At 39.6% G+C, this 14167-nt stretch overlaps 1 protein-coding gene across 1 annotated transcript in view; it reads right to left on the bottom strand.

Annotated features, from left to right (window-relative positions):
* LOC138077662 (alpha-2-macroglobulin) overlaps positions 1-14167 on the bottom strand; it is a 48846-nt gene that overhangs the window by 21626 nt on the left and 13053 nt on the right. The window contains exons 11-19 of the mRNA XM_068969774.1: positions 12530-12691; positions 11194-11421; positions 10683-10746; positions 8967-9109; positions 7650-7799; positions 4963-5130; positions 4405-4516; positions 3620-3740; positions 735-963 (exon numbers count right to left, since the gene is read on the bottom strand). Of these exons, the coding sequence (XP_068825875.1) occupies positions 735-963; positions 3620-3740; positions 4405-4516; positions 4963-5130; positions 7650-7799; positions 8967-9109; positions 10683-10746; positions 11194-11421; positions 12530-12691 (1377 nt within the window). The remainder of the gene's footprint in view (positions 1-734; positions 964-3619; positions 3741-4404; positions 4517-4962; positions 5131-7649; positions 7800-8966; positions 9110-10682; positions 10747-11193; positions 11422-12529; positions 12692-14167) is intronic.

The raw sequence follows: 14167 nt of genomic DNA, 5'->3' as shown, positions 1-14167 counted from the left end.
GCTTAAAATAAAGCACATTGGGGGATTAAGTAGATTTCAGGTTGCCTAACACTGAAGATAATATAAATGAAGACTGAGCATCTTATGGGTGGATCTGACATCTAAACCTTAGTATTTGGGAGTAATCTGCTCTTTCACGTGGTAGGAGCAGAGTTAAAGAAAACTCATGATAGTAGGTTTGTTGCCTGTGGAAGCTCTATTCCTTTGGCTTAGGATTTTTTTTTTAAATTTATTTTTAATTGGAGAATAATTGCTTTACAGTGTTGAGTTAGTTTCTGCCATACAACAATGTGAATGAGCCTTAACTGTACACATATCCCCTTCCTCCTGAACCTCCTTCCCGCTCTCTTGGCTTAGGATCTCAACCGCACCTTCAGGTCTCCCAGCAGAGTATACAAGATTTACAAACAGTTATGGTGAGATGTAAAAATCAAGTTTAATATAATTAATCATATATGAAAAGTTAAATATTAATATATACGAATGCATAGTTTGAAATCTTGGAGAACAGAAGACATGAGGATTATGATGAGGTCAGAACCTTGTTTCACATTGTCATTTGGTATTTGGAGATATCAGAAACTGCGGTCGTATAATACCTGAATATTTCTGACAGTATTCTCTCCTGGTGAGCCCATCTTATAAATAGGAAGTTTGTCAGTATTCCCAGGAATGCAGTTCTTAATTTATTGGATGGTTACCCTGTGTTCAATTTAAGAAAGAGAGGTCATTACCCGGATGCATTTGGGAAGGTAGTTTAACACTGTGGCCTTGAGTGTGAAGGCCTCTCCACGGATCACAGAGTAGGGCATCGTAAGCTCCACAAAGAAGGGCTGGAAGACTCGGAGAGAGGCGGTCGGCGAGAGACCAAGTCCAGTGTCTCTGGACAGGCAGAGGGCCCCTGCCTTCCACTCAGTGATGGTATCAGGGACTGTTACTTCTACTTCATGCACACCTGAAGAGCTGGGGAGGATGGCCATATGAAAAACAAAAAGCAGGCAGTTAAAATACAGGCCTTGTTGTTGTGTTTAGTTGCTAAGTTGTGTCCAACTCTTTGAGACTCTATGGACTATAGCCCACCAGGCTCCTCTGTCCATGGGATTCTCCAGGCAAAAACACTGGCGTGGGTTGCCATTCCCTTCCTCAGGGGATCTTCCTGATTCAGGGACTGAACCTGTGTCTCCTACATTGGCAGGCAGATTCTTTACACTGAGCCACCAGGGAAGCCCAACACAGGCATACCTCGTTTTATTGTGCTTTACTTTACTGTGCTTTACAGTTCTGTGTTTTTAAACAAATTGTGGCTATACCAACAAGTTTATTGGTATCATTTTTCTACCAGCATTTGCTCACTTCAGGTCTCTGAAGTAATTCTTTCAATATTTCAAACTTTTACATTATTATTTTATTTGTTGTGGTAATATGTGATCATTAATTTTTGGTGTTACTATTTCACTTGTTTTGGGGTATCATGAACTGCACCCATATAAGACAGCAAACTTAATAGGTAAGTGCTGTGTGTGTCTGACTGCTCCAATGACCAGTCATTCCCCCAACTCTCTTCCTCTTCTCAGGCTTCCCTATTCCCTGAGACATAACAATACTGAAATTAGGCCAATTAATAATCCTAGGATGGCTTGTAAGTGTTCAATGAAAGGAAGGATTTCACACCTCTCACTTTAATAAACCAAAAGCTAGAAATAGGGTTTCCCCAGTGTTCCAGTGGTTAAGAATTCACCTGCCAATGTAGGGGACATGAGTTTGATCCTGGTCTGGGAAGATCCCACATGCCTCAGGGCAACTAAGCCAGTGTGCAACTACTTGAGCCTACGTTCTAGAGCCCATGTTCCACAAGAGTAGTCACTGCAATAAGAAGCCCACACACCACAACAAAGAGTAGCCTCCACTCACTGCAACTAGAGAAAACCTGCATGCAGCAACAAAGACCCAGTACAGCCAAAAATAAATAAATGCAATTTTTTAAAAAGCTAGAAATGATTAAGCTTTCTAAAAAATTCAAGTTGGAAGTTAGGCCTCTTGCACCAGTTAGCCAAGTTATGAATGCTCGGGAAAGTTCTTAAAGGAATTTAACAGTACTACTTGGGTAAACACTTAGATGATAAGATAGAAAATCAGCCTTACTGCTTGACATAGAGAAAATTTGAGTGATTTAGCCAGAAGACCAAACCAGCCACAACATTTCCTGAAACCAAATCCTGATCCAGAGCAAGGCCCCAACTGTCTTTGGTTCAACTCTCTTCAATTCTTTGTGGGGTGAGAGAGGTAAGGGAGCTGCAGAAGAGTTTGAAGCTGGCAGAGAATGGTTCATGAGGCTTAAGGAAAGAAGTCAACTCCATAACATAAAAGCTCAAGGTGATGTAGCAAATGCTGATATAGAAGCAGCTGCAAGTTACCCAGAAGATAATTAGTGAAGGTGACCACACTAAATGACAGATTTTTAAATGTAGATGAGGCAGCCTTATATTGTAAGAACATGCCAACTCGGACTTTCATAGTTGGAGAGGAAAAGTCAGTGTCTGACTTTAAATCTTCAAAGGACGGGCAGACTCCCTAGTTAGGGGCTAATGCAGCTGGTGACTTGAAGTTGAAACCAGTGCTCATTTATCATTCTGAAAATCTTGGGGCCCTTCAGAATTATGCTAAATCTACTCTGCCTGTGCTCTATAAATGGAACAACAGAGCCTGTATGATAGAACATCTGTTTACAACATGGTTTACTGAATATTTTAAGCCCACTGTTGATACCCACTGCTTAGAAAGAAAAGATCCCTTTCAAAATACTACTGCTCATTGACAATGTACCTGGTCTCCCAAGAGCTCTGATGGAGATGCTCAATGAGATTAATGTTGTCATCACGCCGGCTAACACAATAATCACTGAAGTCCATGGATCAAGAAGTAGTTTTGACTTCCAAGTCTCATTCTTTAAGGAATATATGTTGTAAGGCTTTAGCTGACATAAATGGTTGAGTCCTCTAAGGATCTGGGCAAAGTCAATTGAAATCCTCTTGGAAAGGATTCACCATTCTAGGTGCCATTGAGAACATTCATGATTCATAGGAAAAGGTCAGACTATTAACACTAACAAGAGAGTGAAAAAAAAAGTGGATTCCAACTCTCATGGATGACTTTGAGGGGTTAAGACTTCAGTGGAGGAAGTAACTGCAGATGTGGTGTAAATAGCAAGAGAACCAGAATTAGAAGTGCAGCCTGAAGATATGACCAAATTGCTGCAATCTCATGTTAAAACTTGAATGGATAAGGAGTTGCTTTTTATGGATGAGCAAAGAAAGTGGTTTCCTGAGATGGAGACTACTCCTGTGGAAGATACTGTAAACTGTTGAAATGACAACAAAAGAGTTAGAATATTACATAAACTTAGTTGCCAAAGCCATGGCAGAATTTGAGAAGACTGACTCCAATTTTGAAAGACATTCTACAGTGGGTAAATGCTATCAGACAACATTGCATGCTACAGAGAAATTGCCTGTGCACAGCAAGGAAGACCCAGCAGAGTCAATAATAAATAATAAAATAAATGAAAAGTGAAAATAAAATAAATATAAAATAAATAAGTAATTTAAAAGAAGTTGCTTACCTTACAACCACCAAATCCCAGATCCATGTCTCAGGGAAGTACTTTCGCACAGTCTCTGTGGGAGGCTCTGAAGTATCGTCAAAATGTATAAAACCACCATTTCTTCTCATTTCAGCTAAGGCTGTGGAGGAAACAGTAACAATAACTATAAAGATAAAGCTTATGAGAGATTGTAATAAGTGCAACAAAAGAAATAGGGTGATGAAAAAGATAGGAACTGGGAAAGGACACTTGGGTTAAGGGAAAGCTTCTTGGAGGAGGTGATATTTTTAGGTGAATTCTGAAGTATTACAGTAAGCTATATGTGAGCTGGGGGAAGCGAGCCCCAGTCAGAGAACAGTGAGACGCAGAAGCAGAAAGAGTCTTGGATAGTTTATGAGAGGAGACCTAGAGGCAGAAAGGAGGCTCTGCAGCTACTCCATGTTGTTCTAAGTGGAAAGGGTTATGACTTGAGATCTGGATTCGGTCTGCACGAGCAAAGAAAAACCATACTCAGACATTATGACAGGGGCTTTGAGAAATAGTTTATGGGAGTGAGAGGATCAAGAATTTAAAAAGCTCTTCATTCCCCAATTTTTATCCATCCTATATATAATAGTTTGCATCTACTAACTCTAAACTCCCAGTTCACCCCTCTCCAAACCTTCCTTCCCTCTTGGCAACCCAAGTCTGCTCTCCATGTCTTGAATCACAAGTTCTTTTTGGTTAATTTCATCACATTTTATCTTTTTTTAAAGAATTATTTTATTTGGTTCAATATATTAGGCAATTAATTAATTTTTTACCTGGAGAAGCTAATAGTGGCTGTCTTTGAGACTGCATTCTATATTGTTCAGGCTGTGGACATATCTTGGGTTTATGAATCTTTGAGTTGGTAAATGCCTTCAAGCCCATATCCTGTAAAGGAAATCATAACCGAATCAGTACATCAATATTTTATACCCATTCTTCTTTTCATAGAATTGAACAAATAATCCAGCTAGGTTAATATTAAACTTTTAATGTTCACATGAGTAGAAAGGAAATTGATAAAGAGATAATTTTATTCTGGCTTTAAACCTTTTTCAAAGGTAATTATTTTACATATATGATATTTATAAATATCATAAGGCAATGAATTTCAGTAAAAAGCCAAAACAAAATTCGCTTAATAGTCCCAGAAGTTCCAGTCCTAGTTATGTTGCTCTTGCAGATCTGCTACTATTAGTAGATGCTGTAGAAGTTACTTGACCTATGTTCCATTGCCCTCAACAATGGTACGGAAGCATTAAAATAAATATCCTTTCTATGGATAATATTTTGTGAACCTTAAGAAGTGACCATCAGCAGTATAAGGGACTTACCTGTAGGAAGCTATACATATCTTTTTCATTTGTATTTGATACTGGAAAATACAGGATTCCATTGATATAGACATTGTCATGGCTGATGCAGTCTTCATTGTCTTCCTCCTGTTGATTTACACTTGAGGGGAAACTGCTGAGGTCCTTGACTGGTAGCAGGTTATAAACCTGTACAAATGCAAAGGACAAAAGGACAAAATTAAGGACTTCTGTGGAGGTCCAGTGGTTAAGAGTCCACGCTTCCAAGGCAGGGGGCTCAAGTTTGATCCCTGGTTGGGGAGCTAAGATCCCACAAGCTGTGCAGCGTAGAGGGGGGGCACCATGCCCCCACAAAACGATTAAACAGTTTTTTAAAAAAGGCCAAAATTATTTGTGGCTTATTTTTCTTAAGTTCAAGGAGAAATGAAAAGACTAATCAATGCCAGACTTTCTTTGAGTGGCTCTGTTACTTAGATAATTTATAGAGAAGGTGGTTTTGAAGATGTTTAACAGTGTTAGGGGGGAAAAAGCCCCCAAACATTCCTATCTAAGTATCCAAAGATCATTATCCTTTGTTACATAATTCAGAGACAAACCCTAGACTCTATGTTGGAATGAAATAAAATTTAATTAAGAGAAATTGAAGTCTGCTGTACTTGAGAGATTGTGTAACACTTTGGGATGAGAGAATTAAGTAATGGTTTTTTCTCTACCTGGTGGTTAGCAACAGACTCAGTGTATAACAAAGTAAATGGATGCATGTTCTAAACAGGCACATGGATAAGCCTGTATCCTCTATATAGGTCAGGGTGGTATTTTCTTACTATTAATGATGAGAACAAAATGCTCCATATCTTTATAAAATACATAAACTTTGATTGTAGAATACTGAAAATGATACTTGCAAATTCACTTCAACAGAAGAATAAAACAAACATAAAAATCTTGACGAAATTATTTGACAAGACTAGATTAGTGAGTAGCACAATGAAATGAAACATTTTCTCAAAGGCAGCTCCCTTTTAGCATCTCTGTCTCCTTGCTCTGCTTTATTTTTCTTGAAAGTGTATAATGTAATTATTGTCTATCTCATCTACAAAAATGCAAGATCCATGAGTGCATAGATTTTTTTCTTTCTAGTAGTTCACTATTGAGATCCCCAGAATTTAGGCACACAGTAGGCACATCCAGAACACAGTAGGCACTAAATAAGTATGTGTGGACTGAATGACTTATGCTACTGCTGCTGCTGCTGCTGCTAAGTCGCTTCAGTCGTGTCCTACTCTGTGCGACCCCATAGACAGCAGCCCACTAGGCTCCCCCTAGCTGCAGGCATTTCATTACTGAAACATTATCACAGATTGAGAGGAACTCTTGTTCTAACCCAGGTTTGCTCCTAAATACCTGAAAGCGCCTGTTTTATTATTAACAAACTAGTAGAATCTTCTGCCTTATCTATCCACTGAGGTTGTTATAATTTAAAAAAATATTGAGAACTGTGAACTTATGTTCAGTTCAGTTCAGTTCAGTCACTCAGTCGTGTCCGACTCTTTGCGACCCCATGAATTGCAGCACGCCAGGCCTCCCTGTCCATCACCAACTCCCGGAGGTCACTCAGACTCACGTCCATCGAGTCGGTGATGGCATCCAGCCATCTCATCCTCTGTCGTCCCCTTTTCCTCCGGCCCCCAATCCCTCCCAGCATCAGAACTTATGTTATATAAGCATAAAACATTAATTTAATTTGCCCACATATTTCTTTCCACTATGCATTTAAGAATTCCTTTAGAAGTATCTTAAGATTTTTAATTAAATACCGTTGGAAGGACCCAAAAGTCCTTTACTTATGTTTCTCTTGAAGGGAAGAAAAAACATAACTTTCCCTTTATAAAATTTTGATAGTAAAAAAAAAACTTCAGTAAGAGGTATTCCAATTGGCCTCATTGAAAATTTGAAGAAATGGGCAAACTACTATTAGGATATATTAAGTAGTTTCTTGTTGTTACACTCACCATATTCTTTTGTTATTTTTCCTATTAGCCCAATATTTTATCTCATTTAATTTATTTTTCTATGTATTATTATTATTTTCTTTTTTAGTATTTATTTGGCTGTGTTGGGTCTTGGTTGCACATGAGGGAATCTAGTTTCCTGACCAGGGATCAAACCCCAGACCCCTGCTTTGGGAGGTTGGAGTTTAGCCACTGGACCACCAGGGAAGTCCCCTAACCCAATATTTTAAAAGGTTTCATTTATTAATGTCATTTGTCACACAGCAATTAATTTTTCCTAATTTTTATTCATCAGAGACAATATAGATCTTCCTTCAGAAACTGTGTTCATCTTGGGAAATGCAATGTTACAACTGACACAATTCTTATAAAAATTTGATATTTCATTTAGCCTGTGCAGTCTTAGTGCAGGTATATGTACCACTTCTGTTAAGACTTTTTGAAATATTGAAACTAGTTTGAAAACTCTTATTATTGGGTTCATAAAGCTCTTCAATATCAGGGATTTTGGATCATGCATCATTTAACCCTATATATTCATATGTAATATCTTCCTTACCAAAAAAAAGGTGCACATGAAAGAGCTCAAAATGATTAACTCTTAGATAAATATAACTTTAATAGAACCCACCCCACTCTTCTTGCTCTGAGTCGCCCGTGGGGCCCTTCCTGGCCCCTGGGGCTCACAGAACTCACCGTGGCTGCTGAGAGCTCAGCTTCAGGCCTCATAAGCAGCACACTTTGATCCACAGCGCGGAGGGCGCAGAGGGACTGAGGGGAAGCGGTGACTCGAAGGTGGGCCTGGGAGGCCGGGAAACTCTGTCCAGGGCTGAAGTTCAAACCCACCTGTGGAATTGGGGACAAAGTCAGAAGAACAAATTTCCTGATTGATCCATGGATTCACCAGCCTTTCCTGGGTGTTCCTCAAATTTGGTGCAAAATCACCCTGACTTTGTTGATGTTTGGCGCCGTGTGAGTCTTAAGGCCTTTGATTCCCTATTTGTCACTCTGATATTCATCAATTGAGCCATTATAATGATATCTATTTTTATAAGTTATTAAATTTGAGACTCCACTTTCCATCTTTGATACATGATGAGGTGTTCATTAACTGTGGCTAGAATGCAAATAGCTCTAGACACTCTTGTATTTTTTTGGCTCTTTTGTAGTCATATAAACTTGATTCATATTTCCCAACACTTCACCATAAAAGAAGGGAACAAGGTACTGTGAACTGGGTAAGAGATAATGCATGGGGATTTTGTGCTAGGAGTCACAAAATCAAAGGAGCTCAGTACTCCTCTTAAGAAGAAAAACTAGAATATTTGGTTCATAGAAAGTTAGAGGATATAAGGGTAAATACAATGCATTAAACTCTTACTATTATATCTCACAACTGCAAGTTCTATTTCCTTCTCCACTGTGAAGTATAGATCTCCACTGTGAAGACGCTTCTTTGGCTTCTTTCTTTCTTTTTTTAAATTGTGATATAGTTCCTTTAAAATGTTGTGTTAGAGTCCGTTGTGCAATGAAGTGAATCAGCTATATGTATACATATATCTCTTCCCTCGTGGACCTCCCTCCCACCCTCCTCCCCCAACACCCATCCTGGTCATCACAGAGCACCAAGCTGAGCTCCCTGTACCTTACAGCAGCTTCCCACTATCTGTTTTACACATGCTAGTGTGTATACATCAATCCTAATCTCCCAATTCATCCCACCCTCTATACCCACTCCTTGTTCACACATCTGTCCTCTACATCCACGTCTCTATTCTTGCCCTGCAAATAGTTCATCTGTACCATTTTCCTAGATTTCAAAAATATGTGTTAATATATGATATTTGTTTTTCTCTTGATGTGGCTTCTTAGTGTGATCTGCCATTACCTTGCTGAAAATTTCTGGAGAATTCATTTAACCCCTTTGACCCCAAAGCGCAAGTGTAGAAAATAATTGATAGTGATAGTAACATAGTTTTAAATGTTGAAAATTTTACCATATAAAACACTCACCTTGTTGGTCAGACAGTGTTCAGCTTCATATCTTGCAGAATCCCCTACCACTTCTCCATCAGGCAAAATGGCATAGATGAGCAGCCTAGCGACAGGAGCGATGTCTGACTCCACGGGGACTGACATGGAAAAATGGCCTTGCACTGGAGCACAGAGACAATAAGGAAGTGATCATGGGTTAGAGTTCAAGGCTAAAATAATGCTTTTCTGTTGTATCAGTACAAAGTCATTTTAGAAGCCTGGTTTGGCTAATGACTCTATTAGTAATGTAATGTTATTTAGTCGCTAAGTCCTGTCTGACTCACGGCGACCCCATGAACTTGGTCCCACCAGGCTTCTCTGTCCATGGGAGTTCCCAGGCAAGAATACTGGAGTGCGTTACCATTTCCTTCTCCAGGGGATCTTCCTGACCCTGGGATCGAACCCAAGTCTCCTGTTTGGCAGGTAATTTCTTTACCACAGAGCCACCAGGGAAGCCCAGTAGATGTAGCAGATATAAGAAATAGTAGATGCAATAAATGGATGACTGCCTCTAAGAACTCTGGGTTAAAAAAAACTTTATCAATATTCTCATCTCTGAAAATCACATAATGATTTCTCCCCAGTTTTAAGCTTGAGTTAAGCTTGAGTTCATCTGTATAAAATTCTGATGTTATCTAAGGATGTGAAGACATCTGCTTGGCTTCCATTTGATCTATACTTCACAGTGGAGAAGGAAATAGAACTTGCAGTTGTGAGATATAATAGTAAGAGTTTAATGCATTGTATTTTCCCTTATATCCTCTAACTTTCTATGAACCAAATATTCTAGTTTTTCTTCTTAAGAGGAGTACTGAGCTCCTTTGAAAGTTGTTTTTTGACACATACATAGATTTGTTAGAAGTTGAATCAACCTTATCTAAGTCTACTGTAGCGCTTCTATGTTGCTACAAAGAAGCAACAAAAGAGTAGTTCACTGATAATTTTCTAGTAAGGGATCTTTTAGATTCCCTTAGGATAAGTGAAAAGTTCAGAGATTATATTGTTTCACATATGTTCCTGTGGAAAGTCCGATTCAATGTTGGAAAAACTCAATTTATCTCTTCATAAGTCATAAATACCTTCAAAAGCGAAATATAATGTGAAAACATAAATAACTCTGCACAAGACCCAATATATAAAAGACACTGCAAAGTTTTAGCTTCTTTCCACTGTCTAAAACAATTTTGAAATGTCATTTTGAGGAGGTTCATGAGTATTTATTTTGGAAAATTTGGAGTAAGCATAGATGATGAACCAACTCAACATTTTAAGTCTGAACAGATTAACCTGAAGGAAAAGAAAAATATTTGATAAAGTGTTTGTTAAAAAAGCAACATTATTGCTTTCCCCTTTCAACTTTTCTTTTTTTTTCTTTTAAATATTTTTTTGGATGCTTACCGTTTTTAATGTCTTTATTGAGTTTGTTACAATATTGCTTCTGTTTTATGCTTTGGTTTTTTTGGCCACGAGGCATGTGGGATCTTTGTTCCCTGATCAAGGATCAAACCTAAACCCTCCACATTGGAAGTGTGGAGTCTTAACCACTAGATTGCCAAATAAGTCTCCCTTTTCAACTTTTTTTTTGAGGGTGGGATGAACAGTCTCTCTCTATTTGAGACTATTCCTGGTATTTTTGCAGCATAAGGCTGCATGTGACAGAGGAGGGCAAGCATGAGGGATTATAGAAATACTCACTGTCTCCCTGCTCCACGGGCAGTGTGTGAGTCCCAGATCGGACAATGCTTCCTTTTGCCATTATCTGCAAACAAGAAAATGAAAAGGGATTTAATTTGCCTGAAAGAGCCCTTAGCCAAAGTTCTTGCCCTCCATGTAATATGCCTGTCTTATTAAGCCCCTACTGGCAATAATTAGATTGGAGAGAAGTCAAACTTTCAAAAGGAACGTGGATAAGAGGTCAAAGAAGTGATATGTAAGAGTGGAAGTTGCTCATCGTGTCCGACTCTATGTGACTCTGTGGACTGTAGCCCGCCAGGCTTCTCTGTCCCTGGAATTCTCCAGGCAAGAGTACTGGAGTGGGTTGCCATGCCCTTCTTCAGGGGATCTTCCTGACCTAGGGATCAAACCTGGGTCTCCCACATTGCAGACAGATTACCATCTGAGCCTTCAGGGAAGGAATGTAAAGAGCTTCATAAATGCCCACACAGTGCTTTTATCTACAGACAGTGAAGGTGGCCCTCCTTCTCACCAGGTAATAGAACACGAGCTCCTTTAGATCCTTTAGGACCTGTCCCTTCAGCACATAATGTGCCTGGACTGTCTGAGTTTGGCCACAGGGCAGTTCACGAGGCAAGGGCTCAAGGTAGACAAAGCTGTTGCTTCTGGAGAACACAAGATTAGCACTGTGATAAGCGTCTTCATGTTGTTCTGACAGCCACTGGTAGCCGTAACAGGGGCTATGATCCTTGTATTTGACCTGATGAATTAGAAAACCAGTATTAGCTTATAGATTATATATCAGAGAGAATGACAGTGTGCTCACAAAATTGGTTTAGTTTAGTACCCTACCTTAACTAGTGTACCTAGAAATCTTTTGCTCCACACTAAAAAGTGAGAGAGAAGTGTCCCTTATTTTGTTTATCTGTATTGCAGACCCTTTACATGGCAGAGGCTTCCTGGGTTGGTATTTATACTTCTGAAGAGCATATGAAGAGGCATCCTTGACTCTGATTCGTTCCCTTGCATTTCTGTAGCCACTTTATGTATTCAGACAGAGATACTGGAGCTATGAAACCTCACTGAGGAGACTAACTGATCCTCAGAAACTGAAGAATTCCAGATGCCTCATTTAGAATGGGTTTCAAATGGATATTATGAATAAATGTAATATTGCAAACTTAGAGGTCTGAGAACAATTTCTGTAGCTAGCATTTGTTCAAGAGTTGAGTTTATATTTGTTTATGTTCAGTCACCCAGTCGCGTCTGACTCTTTGCGACCCTGTGGACTGTAGCACACCAGGCCTCCCTGTCCTTCACCATCTCCCAGAGCTTGCTCAAACTCATGTCTATCTAGTCAGTGATGCTATCTGACCATCTCATCCTCTGTTGTCCCCTTCTCCTGCTGCCTTCAATCTTTCCCAGCATCAGTGTCTTTTCCAATGAGTCGGCTCTTCATATCAGGTGGCCAAAGTATTGGAGCTTCAGCTTCAGCATCAGTCCTTCCAGTGAATATTCAGGGTTGATTTCCTTTAGGATGGACTGGTTTGATTTCTTTGCTGTCCAAGGGACTCTCAAGAGTCTTCTATAGCACCACAATTTGAAAGCATCAATCCTTTGAGTGAAGTAATTGATGCCTACCTCTCCCAGGCTGCATGTGTAGACCGCTCCCCCACTTTAACCACAACTCTGTGCTGCCTCCTTTTTAATAAATTGTTTCAAAATTGACCTTAAATTAGTTTCTAATTTCTCATTTTTTCCCTGTCTTCTTTAAGACTAAACACAACTTGGAAATGCCATCACTTTTCGGTTGCAACCTTTTTTCCTTAGATTTCTTCATGTCACTGGTAACTTCCTTGCAGACTTACCCTGATACTGAGGGAGGTGCCCTTGATGTTGGTGGTGGTGATGGAGAACTGTGCCCGGCCGTGCTCATCAGTGGTGACGTTAGAGTTGTGGTTGGCTTCATTTGCTGTGATGAAGAGGACTTTATTTGGCATGGGGACACCTTTCCCATCCACTAGGAGCACCTGAAGATTAAAAGCTGTAGATCAGTTATGTAGCTAATATCCAATATGCAGCAAACATTCATTTTAGCACAGATATTTATTGTGTCCAATATGTTGAATGTGGTTGCAGGCATTGAGGCTACAGTAGTGAAGAAAACAAAGTTCCTTCTGTCTTTAAGCACTCAGTCCAGGAAAAGAGAGAGCTGCTAAATAAATGCGTAAGTAATGGATTTCCCTGGTAGCTAGGCTTCCCTGGTGGTTCAGTGGTAAACAGCCCGCCTGCTAATGAAGAAGACATGGGTTCGATTCCTGGGTCAGGAAGATGCCCTGGAGAAGGAAAGGGCAACCCATTCCAGTATTCTTGCCTGGAGAATTCCACGGACAAAGGAGCCTGGTGCACTATAGTCCACGGGGTCACAAAGAGTCATACACAACTGAGAAACTAACACTTTCAATTTCAACAAACTCTGAGTTTGCCAATGAAATGTCACTTGCATGTCTGAAGACCAGAACACCAAAATTCTTTCTCTTTTGATAACAAATGGAAGTATTGGGATAGTTATTTAGCAGGAATAAAATCTCAAAAAGTACAATATATCTCTGAGAAATCTGAAAAAGTGAACTTTCATTTTAGGAAGTGACCAAAGTTTCTGAACATGTGTGCTGTCATAACATAATCAAAACATTCTAAAATTTATTCCACCACTCCTCTATAGCCTGATCTTGCTGTCTTTTACACCCTCCATAGCTGACACAATGTTTCTATTGAAGATGAGATGCATGGTGATTATACTTGGAGGTACATATGCCTGTCATCTTAGACTTCTGGAGTCTGAAAACTCCATTAGCACTTTTGCATATAATAGAAAAATAACAGGAGAACATATTTTTTGTGTGTAGATTTGAGAGAAAAAATTTGTATCTTTAAAATCTGGTGAAAGTGAAAGTATTAGTTGCTCAGTTGTGTTTGACTCTTTGCAACCCCATGGATTGTAGCATGTCAGGCTCCTCTGTCCATGGAATTCTCTAGGCTAGAATACTGGAGTTGGTTGCCATTCTCTTCTCCAGAGTATATTCCCAGCCCAGAGATCAAACCCGGTTCTCTTGCACTGCAGGCAGATGCTTTATCTTCTGAGCCACCTAAGCAAATATTTTATAATATTTCATAACTCCAGGGGAATCTTCCCAACCCAGGGATTGAACCTGGGTCTCTTGCATCTCCTGCATTGGCAGGCAGATTCTTTACCACTGGCACCACCTGGAAGGGTAAACCTTAAATAGCAGTATTTTACCCCTCTATGTACTGTTTTTAAAATATACTTGCTATTAAAGAAAGAGTAATATAAATACAAAATCCATGAAAGAAACAACAGGTACAGTGATTGCCATGTGCTCAGTCATGTCCAACTCTTTGCAACTCCATGGACTGTAGCCTGGCAGGCTCCTCTGTCCACGGGATTCTCTAGGCAAGAATACTGGAGTGGGTTGTCATTTCCT

The sequence above is a fragment of the Capricornis sumatraensis genome, chromosome 4 (genome assembly GCF_032405125.1).
Source record: "Capricornis sumatraensis isolate serow.1 chromosome 4, serow.2, whole genome shotgun sequence".
In the NCBI taxonomy this organism is placed as follows: domain Eukaryota; kingdom Metazoa; phylum Chordata; class Mammalia; order Artiodactyla; family Bovidae; genus Capricornis; species Capricornis sumatraensis.
Note: the sequence above shows the minus strand (reverse complement) of the source record. Positions and strands in the feature narration are given on the sequence as shown.